This window comes from Diospyros lotus, chromosome 6 (genome assembly GCF_014633365.1).
Source record: "Diospyros lotus cultivar Yz01 chromosome 6, ASM1463336v1, whole genome shotgun sequence".
Lineage (NCBI taxonomy): Eukaryota > Viridiplantae > Streptophyta > Magnoliopsida > Ericales > Ebenaceae > Diospyros > Diospyros lotus.
The window spans coordinates 17034672-17055448 of NC_068343.1; the positions used below are offsets into that span (position 1 = coordinate 17034672).

The following is a 20777-nucleotide window of genomic DNA, read 5'->3' on the forward strand; positions in this document are numbered from 1 at the left end:
TGCCATAAGCCTCAATCTCATTCACTAAGAAAAATCAACCCTTCAAGGAATATACACTCCAAAAATACACTTTGGGCTTAAGAAACCCTTACTTAAAGCATATACAATTTAAGCATAAATTACACCATTTGAGAAAAATAATTAATGCCTTCATGCTCAAGCTTCTTTCTCTTGCCAAACCCTTCCATAGCATGCTTCAATACCTATAAGAGGTCAAATAAACCTCATGAGCTCCAAGAGCTCAATAAGGGTGCAATGACATAAAGTATGGAAATTAACAACATAGATGCTAATGCCATATGCAAGTGCCTAGGGTTCCAATACCTCAACCCTCAAGGTTAAAGGCTTCAACACACCCATCCCAACACACAATTTCATGGCCATGAGTCTCATACACACAAGCATATGCAAAGCAAGCACAAAATGTTAAAATGCATACAAAAGTCATGCTAGCCACCATCCACTTGGGGCTTTCCCCTTACCTCATACTCCATGGATCTTCAAGTTTCCAACAACTTCAAGCCTCCAAAATCACTTCCTTTAATTTCCTCAAACTCCTTACATGAAAAACAAGCCTAGGATTATAAAGAAATCCTTTAAAAATGAGAAATACAAGAAATTTAAGAAACCTTTACCTTTAGGCTTCTTGGATTTCTTCTTCTCTTTTTTCTTCTTCTTTCTCTCTTCTTCATTTCTTTCTCCAAATGGCCAAAGGAAACCAAGACCTCACTTCTTGCCATTTTATACTAGTTCCCTCATATTTCAAGAATGCATCCTAGCCATTAGATTTATTTGGTGAGAATAAATCCTCACCATCCAAACTAACACAATCCATGGCATTAAGTCTTGTTTAAAGTCTACCATTGGATCTTTTCTCACTTTACAAGACAACATCTTAGCCATCCAAAGGAAGCACAATCCATGTGCTTTGCTAGGTTTTAATCCTAGCCTTTGATTTAATTTGGAGATTAAATCTCCACCTTCCAATCATTTCTCTTTTAACATCTCTCCACCATTTGGCAATCCATGCCAACTTCCAAGATTTAATGGCAACCCTTGGATCACTTTCCCATTTCAAGAATTAATCTCATCCCTTGAAATTATCCTTTCTTTCCCATTTAAATTAATGGGACTATTTTCATAACCATCACATGAGAGACATAAATAATTTCTTTCCCATTTAAATTAATGGGACTAATTTCCAACATCACATTTGAGAGACATAAATACTTTCTTATGTATTTAAATAACTCTCATATTTTCCAAGGCATTAATGGTGACCATTTACCATTTTCTTTTGGATTTTCTTTAATCCATATAATCATGCCTCTTATTAAATGCTTACAAGACCAATTATCATAACTTTTGCATTTATTTAATTCACCCAATTATACTTGAACCACAAAATGCCAAGTGTCACAACAAGACACTAACCTTGGCTTCCAAGTTTAATCTCATCTCTCCAAGTGGCATTACCACATTAATTCACAACTTAGGGAAAATATAATTATTCTCCTCAAATAATTTAATATCCACCATTTTCCCTATTTCAAAATTAAATTTCCTTTATGGAATTAAATTCCAAAATTCCCAATTACTCTTTGTGAATTTATTAATCCCATATATCTCCACATAAATACCAAATTGGGATTTTTATTCACTTACACACCTAATTCTTCATAGGAATTATTTTTAATTTATTAAAATATCCTTTATTGGATTTCTCTATCCAAATTACCAAAATACCCTTCTCATGGGCATTCTCAATCTCAAGGATCCATCACCTTCTCAAGGGTATTTTTGGAAGTTTACTTACTTCCTTTTTTATTCTCTTAACACCGGTTACACCGGGTGTTACAATAATAGAGATACATAGCTAGTTATGGCTTATTTTTCGTCAAAGATAACTTAGCATGCTTTCTCTTTGTTGTTTTTAGTCTATTTTTAGTTTTCAGTTTTTTAAAACAATGAAAATGCATTTACTTTGTCATTTGCAAAAATACATTTTTGAAAATAAAAAAATATTTATAAAGAAAACTCAAAACAACAAAGTTGTTTTCGATCAAAACAACCTCTAAATCCAAAATATGGAAAACACAATTTATTTTTCATGTTTTAGTTCTAAAAAAAGGGGGGAAGGAAAAAATGTATTCTTAAATTTTAAAAATAAAATTATATATTTATTTAAAATTTAAAAAAATAGTATATTTATATTATAATTAAAAATATAAGATAACATATAGCATATTATTAAGTATATTACACATATTATATATAATAATATTTAATATAAATTATCACTCAAATGTCATTAATTTATTAATTAAATTTATTATTTTATTTCAATAATAAAATTTTATTAAAATGAGTTAATTTTATCATTTAATAATTAAATTTATTAAATAAAATATTATAAAATATTTTTTTTAAAATTCTAAAGTAAATGTGTTTTTCTAATGATATGTCTTTAATTTTTATTTTAATACTTCCTATTTATAATCACATTATGATCACACTTGCTATTTTTTTTCAAGTTAGTTTATTTAATAAAATGTCATTGAAAAATTATTTTTAAAATTTTAAAGAGAACCTTTTTTTCTAGTTTTCTATTTTAAGAAATAGTTTTTCAAAATGACAAAGAAAACGCATTTTCTATTTTTTGAAAATAGAGTATCAAAATAAGAAATTAAAAATGAATTCAAAACTTAAAATTAAAAAGCAAAGAGAACGCAGTCTTTGTAATTTATATTTTTTTGAATATTCTCACATCACAACTAATAAAAATTATTTTATACTAAAAATTTATTATATTTTTTGTTAACGCACCATTATGAACGCTCCTGCTGTTCGATTTCACGATTTCAGTAGGAGAGGTAAATCAAGAAACTTAGCAGGGAGGTTTTGACCTCTAACACAATTACAAATGTGAGAGCGGCAAGTATTTTTCATTTTTTAGGATCACTCTTTGCTTGTTGAACTATTTCTTGACTAGAACTTGAACACGGAATTTGAGAGCACAATGAGAACTTGCAATCTAACTAAATCTTTTGTCATAAAAAAGTAGCGTAGTTACGCATTTCGTAATAAATAGGTCATTATATCTAATTTTATCATTATAATTACTAAATTATAGATTTTGTTAAAATTCTATTACGTTTTCATTTTTCTTCAAATTTTGATTTATAAATTGACATGACATATATTAATATAATTTTTCAAGTTACTTGATTGTGAAATTTAGATTAATTTTAATTTTAAAATGATTTTGAAATTTATATTGATATCTAGCACGTAAATTTATGCTCACAATAATATAAGGACAAATCGAAAGGTTGAAGATCACCAAGCACCAGTGGTCTAGTGGTAGAATAGTACCCTGCCACGGTACAGACCCGGGTTCGATTCCCGGCTGGTGCAGTGAGAGCAGTGACGAGGCTTCTGCACCACTGGCGATGGTTGGGTCCATCGCAACCGTCCGATGATTGCAGACGAGACCACGGTGCATCTGAGCTCTTAATTTATTTTTTATCCTTTACCCATTTTTTTCCTGAATTTGTTCTTGATGCTCACAGAATAAATTATGAAAAAATCGTAGAATTTGTTGGTGTTGGCACTTAAACTTTTAATGATTTCAATTATACATATGAATTTATATTTTTAAATTAATTTAATTTTTATACTTTGCCCTTTTTTTATAATTGACTTAAAAATACAATTTTAAAAATATATCTAAATTATATAAAATTTGAGTGGCGATAAAAAAAATGAAAGTATAAAGATAAAAGTATAAGCTTGACCCCCACATTTTATTCAAATGATCACATTTGATCATTTGTGTGGGCTCATTTTGACTACACGATCAACCTTTGTAAAAGTATAATATTAAGAGGTTCAAAAAGTATTTATTACATTATTACTATGATATTTTTGAACATAATGATTGACTTGAGTATGGATGAATCATAAGAGTATTAGACCTCAAAATTCTTTTCCTGTAATAATAATTACTTCAAGACACACTCGATTCTGAGAAGTGTTTAAACAATCTCGAAATTGCACAAAACTCAAATAGAGCATGGCTAGGTCACAAATCGTGTATCTCCATATTTGAATCAAGAAAATTAAAATCGTGAAAAATTCAAAGAGAACACTTGAACGCAAGTGTTCTGTATTTGCAATGTTATAGTTTTATAGTATTGTGAAGCTACTTTTAAAGTGAATTTGTATTGGCAGTTTTTGGCCATTGATTTTTATCATTTAGTTTTTATCTTTCTATGAAAAAAATGTTACCTTCCTACGAAAAAATATGGATGTAGTCGTCAACTATTCCAATTTTACAATTTGACGATAGAATAAGGGATCAATTATCACAAATTTGTCTTCAAGTAGGCATTTGTAAGAATGGGTGGAGTTTGTTCCTTTGGCACAATCTCCATTGTTCAAGCTAGTAATGGTACTTGTCCCAAGGTATAGATTATGTGATTGATCCATAATAAATTAAAATTTATATTAGTAGGTCGTGAGTTCAATTCATTATCTTGTGTAATGAACTAAAATTTTCACCTATGATTTAGAAACTGTGTAAAGACAATAATCTCAAATTGGTAATAGTACTAAAAAAATAATAATGATAATGTTATCTATAGAAATATTCCCTTTATATAGATTGAAGGAATTGAGATATTTAGAGTATTTTTCAAAATTTGTTAGATTTTAGAGATTTTCTCTAAAATTTTTGAATTTGACTGTTATAAGATATTTTGAATTATTTTTTAAATTTGTTCACATTCTAAGATTTTCAAATTTGACTATTATCAGACATTTGGAGTTATTTATGTTAAAATTCTTGAGATTTCCTTCAATATTTATATATTTGACTGTTACAAGGTATTTGAAGTTTTTCTCAAGATTTGTTAGAATTCTTGTGATTTTTAATTTTGACTATTTTGAATAAGGTGATCTCTAGAGGATTTAAATGCAAATATATCTATCAAATTTGACTTTGATTCTCTTAAATTAAAATTTAAGAGTTAATTTAGGTGAATTCTTTATATTTGAATCTAGGCTAAAAGTCATATGTCACTTTTCTATTGTCCACAGTAGAGATACATAGCTATTTATGGCTTATTGTTTGTCAAAGATAACTTAGTAATTTATATTTTTTAAATATTTGCACATCACAACTAATAAAAGATTATTTTATACTAAAAATTTCTTATTATTTCTCAAACTTTTGTGTTTCTGAACGATAATGTAACAACTCTAACGAGAACATGCAATTTAACTTAATCACTTGCCATGAAAGAGTAAAGTAGTTACATAATAAATTTGTCATTATATTTAATTTTTTCATCATAATTACTAAACTATAGATTTTGTTAAAATTCAATTACTTTTTCATTTTTCTTCAAATTTTGATTTGAAAATTGACATGACATATATTAATATAATTTTCCAAATTACTTGATTGTGAAATTTAGATTAATTTTAATTTGAAATGATTTTGAAATTTATATTGATATATATTATCAAATTGAAAGATTGAACTTCAACAAGCACCAGTGGTCTAGTGGTAGAATAGTACCCTGCCACGGTACAGACCCGGGTTCGATTCCCGGCTGGTGCAGTGAGAGCAGTGACGAGGCTTCTGCGCCACTGGCGATGGTTGGGTCCTTCGCAACCGTCCGATGATTGCGGACGAAACCACGGCGCATCCGAGCTCTTAATTTTGTTTTATCCTTTTCCCAATTTCGCGGTCGTCATTGGATCTGCGTTAGAGAGCCTTAAAGTTGCCAAATCTGAAGGATGGACGAGCAGCTCTGCTCTAGTCATCACGGGATCTGCTATAGCCATCGCGAGATCTGCTCTGCTCGTCGCCATTCGCTGGATCTACTTGAGGACGACGAGTGTTGCTTAGGGATAGCTAGATCTAGTGGAGTTTACCGAAAGAACAATTGAATTTTGAGTAATTCGCTGGAACTGGTCGATGTCGCTGAAAATTGGTCGAATCGGGTTGATTTGGTGGAGATCGGAGGAAGGACAACTGGAGCTGGTCGAAACTGTTGGAAGAACGACGAGGAGACCAGAAAGGCGTCATTGGAAGGACAGCTTGGTTAGCGCTAACCAATGATGAGGAAAGGTCGCTGGTTCTTGAAGGGGAGGAAGGTAGAGGATGGTGCTGAAAGGTGAAGAGAAGGAATGGAAAGGTGAAATTCATTCCAAAACTTCACAAATAATTTTCTAAAACAAACACCGCTTTCATTGTTTCGTTCCAAAATTTTAGATTATTCAAACAGGCCCTTAGAATAGTACCCTGCCTCGGTACAAGACCCTTAAAATCAAAATTTAAGTATAATAACAAGGATCTAACGGTAGCAGTATATAGAACCCCAAAAATATACAATTTGTTTAAATAGAATGAGGTATCACCAAGCACCAGTGGTCTAGTGGTAGAATAGTACCCTGCCACGGTACAGACCCGGGTTCGATTCCCGGCTGGTGCAATGAGAGCCGTGATGAGGCTTCTGCGCCCCTGGCGATGGCTGGGTCCGTCGCAACCGTCTGATGATTGCGGACGAAACCGTGGCGCATCTGAGCTCTAAATTTTTTTTCCATCCTTTTCCCAATTATTTTGTATTTGGATAAACCACGAAATCAACTGTTTGTTCTAATAAAAGGAGATTTTACAGTTCAGATTTACTATTTTATTATAAAATTATGAATTTTAATTGATTCTTAAAGTACGAAAGTCACAATATAAAATTATAGATGTACATGATTTTTTTTACAAATATTAATTAATATTGATAAATTTTAATACTTTTAAGAATTGAAATTTCTTTGTATGTTGGCATATTTCTTACACATGATTGAGTACTTTTAATTTTTTTTTAGTTTTTATGTGTACAGACAATTAATTATCTTCGATCGTATATTTATCTATGATATATACATAAATTATCATTATATTATATTTCTTTAACTTGTCAAAATCCTTAACTATAATTAAGGCAATTTGAAGGACGTAATAGTTTGGTTATGATTTATAATATAGTTAAATCATGATTAGTGGTTTGGTTTAAAAAATACATTTCAAACTGTTCAAATCAATCATCGTACATGTGAGCCAAAACCTACAATGAACCAAATCAGTGCAAACATTGAACACTAAAGAAAGCAAGCACACATAGAAATCTGAAAATAAAATAGGATGCAAAGAACTCCCTTCTCCACCAATGGCAGTCACAATAATGTATACATAAGATTCAGATCGAATATCTGACATATCACAATGGCAACACCATAAAATATGATCATCAAGTTTCGAACAAACTTGATCCCCAAAGCAATCTTTCATGAAAAACCAATAGAGTCCACCAAGGAGAGAGGGAAGATTACAAAAAATAATGGGGGCTCGATGAACTCAGACAATCGAAAGAGAGAGGGCAGAAGAATGCAACCAAAAGGTAGAAGCACAAAGCTTCAATCAAACCAAAGAAAATAGGGAGCAACCAAGAGGTCATCGGGAAAAATAAACACAAGGACTAGGAGTTTTGGATGTCTATCTAAAAAGGTAGAGGTGACTCCCACTTATATATATATAATTAGGTTTAGATTGGGATAAAAGAGGAAGCAAACTTTTAGGCTAAGCCCATCCCACCTTCAAAGAAAAGGCTAATCAGCAATGGTTCGACTTCTAAATTTGGGCTGTTAACAAGTGATGTTAAATTTGAGTATTTCTTCAATTACAAGCTGAACCCTATAAAAAATATAGTCACCCGATTTAATTGTTATTTCCTTGGACTTATTTGAAAATACAAACTAATAATACACCATTCCTTTTGTATGAATATTAATATGAGTTACTCGAGTTTTATTTTAAATTAATTTAATATTAATTGATTATTAAATCTAATTTATTTTATAATTTAATTTTAGGTTTTTGACTTTTATTTTCTGAATTAGTGTAGGACTTGTCCTAATTCCTAATGTATATGTGTGTGTGTGTTTCTGAATATCTTTTTCTTTTGCCCTAAGGTTTGATTTTTTGCTTCATCTCTCTTTCTTCAGAAAGAGCAAAGCCAAGTTTGTTCTCAAAACTTTCTTAATTTAAGTGTACAAGAATTACTCTTTTTTGTATTAATGAGAATATCAATAAACACTAAACGAACACAAGTAAGATGAGATTAACCTTTTCTATTGATTCTTTTCTTTATGCTCGATTTCGATAGCTTTCACTCTCACACTTTTCTCTATTTTGCATTAACTAATTTAGATGTCCAAAAAGCATATGAAAAAAAATCTCAAAATAGTTATTCCACTTTTATTGCAAGTTTGGAAAGAGACTCTTAAATATTTAATCAACATCTCCAACATATCTCCTTATGGAATTTTTTATTATATTATAAATAATTTACTCTTTATTTTTTATGTGCCTTGAAAACTATGCATGCTCCAACCATATTTCATGTTCTCTTCTATATTTCACTCTCTATTTGATTTATTTATTTTAAAAAACTTCAATTCTATTTATTTTTTATTTTTTATAATTTTTACACATATACAAAATCAATAATTAAATACATAAATTAATAATCAAATACAAAATATCAATCATTCAATACAAAAATAAATAAAAAAAAATCACAAAATCACAAGAAAACTTGCGATTGTTCTGCCTGAAGAAGACGCTGCGGCTAGAGGTGTTTGTCGTTGTCGTCGTTGCTGGTTTTCGCCACCATTGTTACTTGTCGTTGCCATCGCTTTGGCCTGATTTGGTGTCTACAAGTTGTGAACACGCCTACAACCCTTGTTCTTCTCTATTGTTGTTGCTGCTGCTATTGTTGCTCATCGTCGTCGTCGTTGGTATCCGCTGTTGTTGCTCATCATCGACCATTTTCTTCTAATTCCATATCTAAGAGAGAGATTCGTTGGGACAAGAAAAATAAGGAGTGATTTGAAACTCAACAATTCTAGTGAACAATTTGAATCTCAACAAAAAATTAGTGAAAAACAAGAGAGATAAGGAGTGTCATTAGAGTGAATTTTCTACAATTATTTTCTCAAATTTTAGTTTAACGAGTAATTTATGCTCCTATTAGAGATAACCTAAGAAACACACAAATATATCATGCAAAATCCCTAATTTGCAAATTGCTCGTATTAGAGATAACCTAAGACACACACAAATACATCATGCAAAATCCCTAATTTGCATGTTCAGGCCAAGCCATGCGATCTCCGTGGTGATAAAAAGCTTTACTTTTGGTCGGGGGGGGGGGGGGGGGGGGGGCACCACAATTTGCTGCTAAATTAGACACACGGTTGGCCAAGCATCATCAACAAAAAGTTGCCAACGAAGCACATATGGTGTCGTCAGTCACTAGGTAGCAACCATGCCCACCATCAACCTCCCCTCTCACCCACAAACTCGTGTCCAATCCTCTCTATCTCTACAGCCTTTGTCACAAGAAATTATCACCACTCTCTCAAACACCATTACCACCGGTTGGCTCCATTATGGGTAGTGCCTCTATTTTCAGCAGTTGGCTCCATTATGGGTAGTGCCTCTATATTCAATCTTTTTATTACTAAACAAGAAGATTGGATTGTCATTCCTAATTAATTTTTCCACTACAATTTTATCATAAAACATGTTTTTTTAATGCCCAAAACCAACAACATTGGGAAAATGGGCACATATATAGCAAACGGAAAAAATAAATATAGCAGATTGACAATGGAAATGATTTGCCTTTTGAAACATTTCTTCTCCACTTAATAAAAATATCAAAAAAAGAAATCATCTCCCATCGAAAGAAACGTCACGATTAATAACACAGTTCCTGCCTTCATGCCCTCCCGTGCCGTCGATTTCACAGTGGACAGAATGTTCTTTTACATTTAAAAAATTGCACCGGTATGCCCCTTATTTTATTTGTTATTACATTTTCAATTATTTAAGTTTTAACTTGACCTTATCCAACGGTCCAAAGAATTAGAAACACGAATAAAAAATTAATTAATTTCAGTCTCCCCCTCCCCAGTGTGTCGTATGCGGGGCAGCGGGCACTGAGGAATCTGTCGGGTCACGGGATGGTCTTGACATCGAATAAATAAAATAAATCAAGGCGAGATTCCCAATTATTTTGTCATACTTGAAACATGCAAATTATTTATACGTAAATATTGTTTAAATATTTAGAACTCATTTAGTATGATATTTTTTGTATTAGTATGCTATATTCATATCACCATCTCTAATGTTAGTAGAAATTATTTTTCAAGTAAAAATATGAAAAGCTAATTATTAAAAATTCACTTTAATGGTATTTTCTATCTATCTTGTTTTTTGTCAAAAATTTATTGAGTTTCAAACTACTCACTACAATTATTGAGTGAGAAATTATTTCTTATACGTTTTATCCCAACAATTATCAACGCGTAAAGAAAATAAGTCGTTGTAGGTGAAGGTAAAATCAGCGACCAATAGAGACGAAGGTAGCGGAGAAAAAAAACAAAATAAAGAAGATAAGTTGCAGTTGAAAAAAACGAGCTGTAGGTGCAAAACAACAATCAACGGAGACAAAGGCACAGGCGGCAAGCAAAACGATGACATGGTAAGGACTAGATCAAACATCAAATGAGTTTGTGAGATTTTGAATTTTTATTTATTTATTTTTGTGTTAAATGATTGATATTGTGTATTTGGTTATTGATTTATATATTTAATTATTAGTTTTGTATATGTGTGTATTTAATTATTAATTTTATTTATGTGCATATTTGATTATTTTATGTATTTAATTATTGATTTTATATATGTATAAAATATATAAAATAAATAGAATTAAAATAAATAAATAAAATAAAAAAAGAATAGAGAATATGATTAGAGTAGGTATAATTTTTGAGATAAAATTAAAATAAAGAGAAAAATATTTATAATATAATAAAATATAAAATAAAAAATGAATTAGAGATGGATTTAGACACATAACATAATTAGGGAATGCTCGTGCATAAAGACACGATGTAAATAATATAAGAGTAAATAATATTAAGATTAAATATTAGATAAAAATAAAAATTAAAGTTATTATATATTTATTAATGTTGATAATAAAAAATAAAAAATAAATTAAAAAATTATTCTATAATCTAAATAAATAAAATTAAAAATTAAATATCATATAATACGTACCGTGCTATATGATGTCAATCAAATATAAAAAAAATTAAATATCAATTATTTTTGCAGCGCCATGCATTGGACTGTGTGTGTATGGGGCTGTGTGCATTATCATTCTATTTTAACATTATACATAAAACTAATTCTTTGGACCACCCCGTGACCCGACAGATTATATATGTATTTAGTTTTTGTATTTGTAATTTTTTTATTTAAATACTTAATTTTTTTATTATCTTAAAAATACTCTTATATTATATAATTTTGAGTCAGTTATATTGTTAAAATTTTTATTATTTTAATTATACTGTTAAATTATATAATTTTGAGTTAATTTTGTAACTGAATAAATTTATTGAGAATAATAAATTTAGAGATGTAATTAAAATAATAAAAAATTTATAAATATAATTAATTTAAAATTATAATTTTAGAAATATTTTTAAAATAATTAAAAATTTAAAAATTTAATAAAAAAAGTCTAAATATAAAAATTAAAATATATATTTTGTGATCTTTTTATGGCCACACCTACATAAAAAGGATAATAAAGAGGCAAATGGAGTTGGGTTGGGGTGGAGTTCTAAAAAACTCTTCGGGCTTTTCATTTTGCCTTTTTCATTAGAGGTGTGCAATTGATTATAATTGAATTGAACCGATCAAAAATTATGAATCGAACCAAGCCATATGCAATGACCGAACCAAACCAATCGATTAACCCAACTAACTGAAACCTAAACTGTGCTAACCAAATCGAATAAAAAATCGAACTGGTAACAAAAAATAACCAAGATACTGGCCTTGTTGTTGTTGCTGGCCACCTAGCCAGCCGACAATTCCGATGATCGGATTCCCCCAACCACGATGACCCACATATCCAAAAATTAAAAAGATCTAATGGTTAGATTTCAGTAGATCTAGGTTTCCAACTTTTAATGTAAAAGAAAAGTAATCAGAAAACTTACTGAAAAACCATCGGCATCGTCTTCGTCTTCGGCTTTCATCTTCTTTTTTGCCATCGGTGAAGACGACGGATGGTGGAGAAAGAGAGAGAAAGAGAAAAAATGAAAACGAAGTGATAGAGATAAGAGATGAAACACAAATCTGTGTAGACTTGATCTAGAAGGGCCATTGCCATCGAAGAGTCTTCATCTTCATTTTGGCCATCGCCAGATTTGTGAAGAATCGATCTAGAAAAAGAACGAGCCTTGGTCTTCGCCATCACTAGATCTGTGAAGACTCGATCAGAGTGGACTGCAAAGGGATACAAGCAAGGGGAAGAAAAGACGAAATGGCGAGACGCGAGAGAGAGAAGAACAAAGATAAGTACAGAGGCTCATTGGGGTGTCGCGTTAGCGTTGGGGGCAGCCAGTTATGTTCACGCGGAGGGGTGTGGCCAATTCAGTTGGGTATTTGCTACACATTTGGTTCGGTTCGATTTTTTGAGAATTTTTATCAAAATAAACAAACCGAACCGAATAATCGATTTTTGAAGAAAAATATAACCGAACTGAACGGTTCTTTTTTTGAAAAATCGAACTTTTCTGTTCAATTTAATTAATTCGGTTTAATTGAACTTTTGCTTGCCCCTATTCTCCAACAATGAACGGGGTGATGGGATCGTAATAAATTGCCATATAATCTTCCAATCAACTTTTTTTTTTTTTTTTTTATCGTGAAAGTAATATTTTAACGGGTAAAAATTAAGCTTAAGTATCTAAATTTGGGGGTGCACATAATTGGCAATTTTATGAGGAGGTTACTGCAATTTATTGAAAGACCAAATCAACCTCTTTTTGCGTCCGATCAACAGCTTCAACCGTATTAATTCCTGCGGACTCTCCGTTGTCCGACGTCTCCCGCGGCTTAAAAACTTACCAAGTTCCGATAAAAAGCACAACCATGACGACCTTACCGTTAGCAGTTAGCCCCACTCACTCCTCCACCACCGCCACCTCCGTCACGGCCACCACCGCACTACAAAAACTCTTCAAGCCGCTCGTCTTCTCCTCGTTATCCTTATCACATCCACAATGTCCACTCCTCCCCCGACAACAATCCCTACCTCTTCCCCTCGCCAGCCCTGCCGCCGCTGGCACGGCGCCAAGCCCGTCCCTCTCGCCGTCTCCCTCGTCGTCGGCCTCATCTTCCGCTTCGCCGTCCCGAAGCCCGCCCACCTCTCCAAGCAAGCCTGGCAGCTCCTGGCCATCTTCCTCGCCACCATCACCGGCCTCATTCTCGGCCCCCTACCGGTCGGCGCGTGGGCGTTTGTCTGCCTCATGCTCTCCGTTCTCACCAAGACCCTAACTCTATCCGCCGCCTTCGCCGCCTTCACCAACGACGTGATTTGGCTGATCGTCGTGTCGTTCTTCTTCTCCCGCGGCTTGGTCAAGACGGGGCTCGGCGACAGGGTTGCGCTCTACTTTGTGAAGCTGCTCGGGAAGAGCACCCTGGGCTTGGCTTATGGGCTGGCGTTGTGCGAACTGCTTATTTCGCCGGCTGTTCCCAGCACCACCGCCCGAGCCGGCGGCATTTTCTTGCCGATTATCAAGTCGCTGTCGTTAGCAGCCGATAGCCGCCCCAGCCACGACTCGGCCAAGAAGCTCGGCGCTTTCCTTATCCAGTCCCAACTTCAGGTTATCATATCCTTCTCTTGCTTTATCCAATCTATTGAGCTTGGCTGCTGAAGGTCCATACTTGTCAGTTTTATTTGAGAAATTCGCCCCCCATAGCATTTAGTTATTTTACTGTTATAATAATCTACATTACAGTCGACGACATGAATTTTGCTGGGTCTTTCAGCGTTTGAACTATAATGGACACTTTTATTGGTTTTAGGATTCAAGGTTCTGTTACATTTCACATTATTCAATTTTGTGGATATTGCAGTCTGTTCTCTTCTATGTTGTGTTATTGTTAATTATCCTTATGGTGATATCTCTCTCTAACTTCGCATTTTTCTCTTCTCATTGTGTGACAGTGCAGCTGTAATTCAAGTGCTCTTTTCCTCACTGCTGCAGCTCAAAACCTGCTCTGTGTCAAATTAGCTCAGAGTCTGGGGGTTAAAATTGCAAATCCATGGGTTACTTGGTTCAAAGCTTCATGTTTACCTGCACTAATCTCTCTTTCGGTAATACCAGTTATCCTATTCAAGCTGTATCCCCCTGAGATTAAGGAGACACCAGATGCTCCTGCCATGGCCTCACAGAAACTGGCGCAGATGGGTCCTGTCTCGAAGGTCGAGTGGGCTATGGTCGCTACCATGCTTGTTACAGTTGCATTGTGGATTTCTGGGTAAGCAGAGAAACATTGGTTTTACTTAATGTAGTTCACTAATCAGTTTAGCTATTTACTAGGTTGGTGTAACAAGTATATTTCCTGAAAAACCAAACGCAATGGATCATATGCTGATGTGGAGGAGTAGAAAATTTGCAGAATTTTGAAGAGAACAAGGAGAATAATTCAGGGGAAGAAGAAGAGAACAAGAAGAATTTACTAGATTGGATTTTTTTATTACATCCTAAGCCTATTTATGGTCTAACGTCCTATCCTAATTAAAATTATCTTACAAAATGTAAGAGGTGAAACTAACTGAAGATGAGTTCTAAATGTAATTGGAAATTTTTTTGTTTCGTAGGCATTAAACATAAATAAATTATGAAATTTGTAAGGTTTCGTGTTAGTTTATATATTAAAAACTAAATGTGTATCTAAATTAACCGATAATGAGGACGCCATAATGTTCCTCGTTAGACAATAAAATAGTCCGGTTTGATTTCCCTCTCTAGGCCTTAATGGACAAAAACAATAATGATGGATTCCATTTTATGGTTTTCTGTCACTATATATAGAAAGAGATAAAATCGTAATTGCCTTTATGTAGTGGTTTTTCCCATCAAAATAACTGCCCCTACTACCCCACTAATCGGGCCACTTGAAAAATAAATCTTACACTAAAATTTAAATAAAATAAGATAAATCTAAGTAACTCAATATCCCAATATCAACCTTAAAATTTAATAATCCCAATTCCACATCATATGTATGCTAATCGAACTACTAGATTACGTTGGTGTAAATGATTTCACAGTGTGCAACCAATGACATTCTGCAGAAAATTAAATAAACCACACGAAAATAAGTAACCAAATGAAAACCCATCGATAATCTCCCAACCAGATCCAACCTATGCTTGTAACACCACTGCTTATTCTGTTCTCTTATCACTGTTCTTAAATTCTTAAGAATTCAATCTATTTGCAGAAAGGCTCTTGGTATAGCAAGTGTTGTTTCTGCAATGCTGGGATTGTCAGTACTTCTTTTGTTGGGAGTGCTTCACTGGGATGATTGCTTGAGTGAAAAGACAGCGTGGGATACATTGGTTTGGTTTGCGGTCCTAATTGGCATGGCAGGACAACTGACAGCCCTCGGTGTTGTGCCTTGGATATCCGATGGTGTGGCAAAATTCCTTAAATCTCTCTCGGTGGGTTGGCCAGCTGCTCTTTTTATCCTTCAGGCTGCATATTTCTTCATTCACTATCTATTTGCAAGTCAAACTGCCCATGTCGGTGCTTTGTACTCTGCATTTCTTGCAATGCACCTGGCGTCGAAAGTCCCTGGTTTATTAGCAGCGCTAGCATTGGCCTACAATACTAACTTATTTGGTGCACTAACACATTATAGCAGTGGCCAGGCCGCAGTATATTATGGAGGTATCCCTTTTTTCTGCTCTATAGAACACTGTTTTTCTTTTCTTCCTTCTTTAGGTGCACGTACAGTTTATGTGAATTTAATTCTATTTCATTTGAATTTCTTGTGCAGCTAAGTTTGTAGTGTAATGTTCGTTTTGAAGTGCAAGGCATGTAGATTTCTCGAATACATAAACGTTCAACTTCATTTTCCATTTACTCGTAGGGTGTTTTTTGCTCAAGTATTGTCCACTTGCTATAAGAATACTCGTAGCACGTCTTGGCTTGTGGGAATTGCCCAGAGCTCTCCTAGTACCCTAGTTGGCTCCAGTGGCTTTAAATTGCTCCGACAACTCCATTGGCTCCTATAGTAGTTTCTTCAATCTAGGCCAGGTACGGCCTATGGTCTCCTCTGCTTAGGACCTTCAGGTCTCTATATGGAATGGAGATTGTTGGAGCTAACGGTTCACCAAGGAAATATCCTCTACTCTGTAGGATCCTTATGTCGACTGGTAGTTCACAGAGAGAGAGAGAGAGAGAGAGAGAACAATAAGTTACACATGTTTTACTCCTCAAATACCTTATGTCAGATTGCATGATCTTCACAATCCAGACATGCATGTCATTCCTCTCCCATTGGTGCCATTCCTCCACTACTGATGAGTGGTCATCTCATTACTGGCTTTAAGTCCACAATTTATGCCCATTTCCTTTGAACGCCAATTTGTTGGCTTTATTCCACCACTACGTATATGGGGCTGTTGGAATTTTAGTGATTGATGGAAAGGTTGAAAGGGAAAGAAATTGGATTGAAGTACTTCAAAACACAAAAAATGCTATAGATAAAAATAAAGTGTTTTCAGTAATATCGAAATAGATATTTAAAATATAAAATTAAAAATAAATTCAAAACTTAAAATTAAAAATTAAAAAAGAAGATAACAACCCCTACTACTTTCTAGACTTTTCTTTGCTTTTGTATTTTTCTCCAAGTCTCTAGATTTATCTCTTTTAATTATCTTCCCTTAATTTTTAGATTGTGCACCAATTTTCAACCCTTTTTCTTGATGCGTAACTAGAAATTAAGAGAAGATAATTTCAAGAGATAAAATCTAGATATTTGGAGAAAAATATACAAAAACAAAGAAAAATCTAAAAAGACCTAAGAAAATATTTATATCTAGAACCAACTAGAAATTATTATTTAAGAAAAATAAAGAATTCTCTAGAAAATTAGTGAGGCAACCCTTTGGGGGGGGGGGGGAGTTACAGATTGCCTCCCAAAGCTTCCTACCAAAGTTATCCACCATCTTCCTATACAATTAATTTTTTATTTCTAAAACCTTGAACTACTTCAATTCAATTTATATCCCTTTAAACCTTTGAATACTAAGGAATATTTGTTGAGATTGTATTCTTAGGTGCAAGGATTTTAGACGCGTCGGCGGCATTGCCAGATGCAATTTCTGGCACTAATTTTGGCCGGAAAGATATTCTTAGGTGCAAGGATTTTAAAACTTGGATAGGTTCTACCATTCCAAGTTTCCTTGATCTTCTTGTGTGTTATATCCTCATTATCTTGTGTAGTTTCACTTACACTCTTGTTTCACCTTTTCTTAATCAGCAAACTTTTGCTCTTCAAGCTTCAAGAAACCCAATAATGCTATGTTAGAAACATTGAATCACACCTTTAGTAGTTCTCAAGCCATGGATACATATGATATACTGTTAATCTTACGGACTTTTATTTGTACCCCATTGTTCAAAAGACAAACTAACCATCGATATGGAGGATGGATGATAAGTGAGTGATCAAAGACTTGATTAAAAGGGGTGCTTAGATCGATTTGGTCTCTTTTCTTCTGTTAGAATCGTATCATTTACAAATGCTTATCCTTTCAGTCATTTCCTGGAGGTGGATTGATGGGTATTTAACTGTGGGCTGATGATTGTTTTGGCAGGTGGTTTTGTAAAGCTTCGTGCTGTTTTTCGAGTGGGAATTTTGATGGCCCTAATTAACGTAGTTATTTGGATTTTAGTTGGAACTCCCTGGTGGAAGATTTTAGGGCTTTACTAATAATGTTGGACTCCACAACCGAAAGACCCAAATATTTTGAATTGACAAATGATAATCGTATTGTAAACTATGAACTAAAAAGGAATTACAACATTGTTAATTATAGCTAGTCTTGGATAAAAAAATTTGAAGTGAGCAAATATTAAATAATAATAATTTGTTTTTTTTGAAACGAGAGATATTTTAATATGTAACTTTTGATAAATAAAAATTAAATAAAATTGAAAATAGAAAATAAAAAATATTTATTAGCAAATCCTTAAGTTGCATGTATTTCAATTGGAACCCGTTGATCATGGTTGTTAAACTCTCAATTTTATTAGTACGATTTTACGATTTTTTGCACTGAAAATCTTTACGATTTTACGATTTTAAAATTGAATTGTACTCGATTTTATGATTTTACATGTCAAATATCCTCTTACGATTTTACAATTTTAACAATATACATAAAATATAATTAATGTTCACTTCTAAATAAATGCCAAGTGCCTTAATAAAATTAATTATTGAATAAGACAAAATTATTAATTCCACTTATTCCAATCTTGTGTAATTATATTTTTTAACAACTTTTGATTGGTTCAAGATTTTTTTTTTTTTTTTTTTGTAATCGGTTTGTTTAGTATGAGTATTAAATTATAATGGAACAAAATTAAGAAGAAAATTAAATAATATTATCTAATATTTGATAAAAAAAAAAAAAAGTTATTATGTGAGGTTATACTATCCTATATTTGATTGACAAAATGGTATTACTTTGTATTAAATATTACTTTGCATGGAAGATTAGTAAATTGTGTATTCATTGAGTGGAACTTCTGGGAAATGATGCAAATTAAAAAGGAGAGCACCTTGGTAGTGGCTACCAAAACGGAACTAAAAGAAATTGGGCAAACTAAGAGTCATAAATAGAATCGAAAACGAGTCAAGTCGTTAGCAAGTTGCTTAGTGTTTGATTTAATAAAATTTTATTTAAGTTCGTTTGTTAATATAAATAATTCAAATTTTAACTTATCTAAAATTTAATTTGTAAAAGCATTGAGTTTAAACTCAATAAATCTTAACTCATAAGACTCATGAAAAGTCTCGATTAGAGTTTTATGAATAATTTCGTTTGTAAATATATTATTTAATATAAAATTATCAAACTTTAAATTTATTTTTTTAATAGAGACTACAAATTTTAATCTCTAATTTGAAATTCTATCTAAGATTGGGGTTTAATCCCCAATCTGTTTCTTCCTTTTCCATTTTTTCTTGAATCTCACCTCAATCGTCTCCCTTATCTTCATTGTCGCCACCTTGTTCATTTGTTGTTCTCTCATTTTTTCTTTACTATCTCATTTGTTGTTCTCTCGTTTTTTCTTTATATTTCCAAAACCTTGTTACCAGCTCAAGCTGAACTCGCCAAAACCTTAGTGAGCTTGAGTTTAAGCTCGACTCGTTAGAAGATAAATGAGTTACTTGCAAACTAAGCTCGAGCTTGACCAATGTAAATCAAGCTAGAGTTTCAATAGATTTTCAAGCTCGATTTGAGCTTGAGCTCAATATTTTTTTTGCCTAGTTTAACTCAGCTCGACTGTATTGTATCCCTAGTTATTAATCTCTAATGTAAGACCTAGTTTTTTCTTCTTCTTTTTTTCTCATAATAACAAAAGTTCTCTAAATTATAAATGAAACTCCTATAGCATAAGTGAAATGCCCCTGGGTAAAGAAATCATCTAATTGTGATACTTTTTTAAAATTTCAACGTAAGTTGTAAAATAAAATAAAATTTCCAAACATGATATAGATCGAAACCTAATGAATCTCAATAAAATCATTGACAACCCAAAATTTATACATTAAGGTTCAATACTACAGTAAATATATGGGATTTATTGCTTGCTTGCAAGTAGTGAGAGCATCTCCAATATATAACACCAAATTTGACATCATTTCAGTGTTAAATAATAGTTTACATCAAATTTTTGTTCACTCCAACATGCTCAACAGTAAAAAACATCTTTAAAGAATATTCTATAAATAATTTTTTAATTAATATTAATTTATTTATTTAACTTGAAATATTATTATTAAAAATAATTAGTCACATTTTATAAAAAAAATAATAAATACTCTCATAATTATTCTACAAAATATGTTATTCTAATTAATTTTCCAACTAATTTTTAATTAATAATTTTCACCTAACTTTTATCAAACTAATTGTTATCCACCTAATTATTTATCCATCTCATTTTTTCAACTTATATTTTAAATCAAATTAACAATTTTCCCATAAATGTTTTTTCTCACTTAATATTTCAACTAATTTTCTCACCTTCTTAATTTTTAAATGATAGCTTAGAATTAAGTATAGAAAGCATTTTATTTTTAATTAAGCCATGTTGTTGTTGTTTTTTTATTTAATTTTTTTTCTATTTTCATCATGTATTTTTAATTTAAGTTAATAGAAATGTTATTACTTTTTATTATATTATTGATTTTTTGCATTAAGAATATTATCTTTCTATTAAGTAATTATTGAAATAAAAAATTTTCATATACATAAACAAAATTAGTTCAATTCATTTTATATTAACATGGTATTTATAATATACATTAAATATATTTAAGATTATACTCATTTTATAGATCTTAATAAAATATTTTCATCGATATATATTTTTTATAATAATTTAATTTATATTTATATTTATATTTATTAATCAAAATCTATAAAATAAAGCAAGAAGTTTTTGAAAATATTTCAAATGTATGAGAGATATATTTGGTTTCAATGGATGGGATTAATTTTTAGTGTATATGGATTGCT

At 32.0% G+C, this 20777-nt stretch overlaps 1 protein-coding gene and 6 non-coding genes across 7 annotated transcripts; all 7 read left to right on the top strand.

Moving 5' to 3' along the window:
• The first annotated feature begins 3346 nt into the window (after nt 1-3346).
• Nucleotides 3347-3417, top strand: TRNAG-GCC (transfer RNA glycine (anticodon GCC)). The gene has a single exon. It is a non-coding gene; the product is annotated as a tRNA-Gly (tRNA).
• A 4-nt stretch (nt 3418-3421) lies between these two features.
• LOC127805430 (small nucleolar RNA snoR114) lies at nt 3422-3513 on the top strand. Its single transcript, XR_008024156.1, has one exon. It is a non-coding gene; the product is annotated as a small nucleolar RNA snoR114 (small nucleolar RNA).
• A 2042-nt stretch (nt 3514-5555) lies between these two features.
• TRNAG-GCC (transfer RNA glycine (anticodon GCC)) lies at nt 5556-5626 on the top strand. Its single transcript has one exon. It is a non-coding gene; the product is annotated as a tRNA-Gly (tRNA).
• Nucleotides 5627-5630: 4 nt separating this feature from the next.
• LOC127805431 (small nucleolar RNA snoR114) lies at nt 5631-5722 on the top strand. Its single transcript, XR_008024157.1, has one exon. It is a non-coding gene; the product is annotated as a small nucleolar RNA snoR114 (small nucleolar RNA).
• A 710-nt stretch (nt 5723-6432) lies between these two features.
• TRNAG-GCC (transfer RNA glycine (anticodon GCC)) lies at nt 6433-6503 on the top strand. The gene has a single exon. It is a non-coding gene; the product is annotated as a tRNA-Gly (tRNA).
• Nucleotides 6504-6507: 4 nt separating this feature from the next.
• LOC127805429 (small nucleolar RNA snoR114) lies at nt 6508-6599 on the top strand. The gene has a single exon (XR_008024155.1). It is a non-coding gene; the product is annotated as a small nucleolar RNA snoR114 (small nucleolar RNA).
• Nucleotides 6600-13010: 6411 nt separating this feature from the next.
• Nucleotides 13011-18171, top strand: LOC127803424 (dicarboxylate transporter 2.1, chloroplastic-like). Its single transcript, XM_052339633.1, has 4 exons — nt 13011-13827; nt 14172-14485; nt 15455-15903; nt 17841-18171. Exons 1-4 carry the CDS (start codon nt 13225-13227, stop codon nt 17954-17956), a joined length of 1482 nt encoding a protein of 493 aa, XP_052195593.1. The 5' UTR covers nt 13011-13224; the 3' UTR covers nt 17957-18171.
• Nucleotides 18172-20777: the final 2606 nt, after the last annotated feature.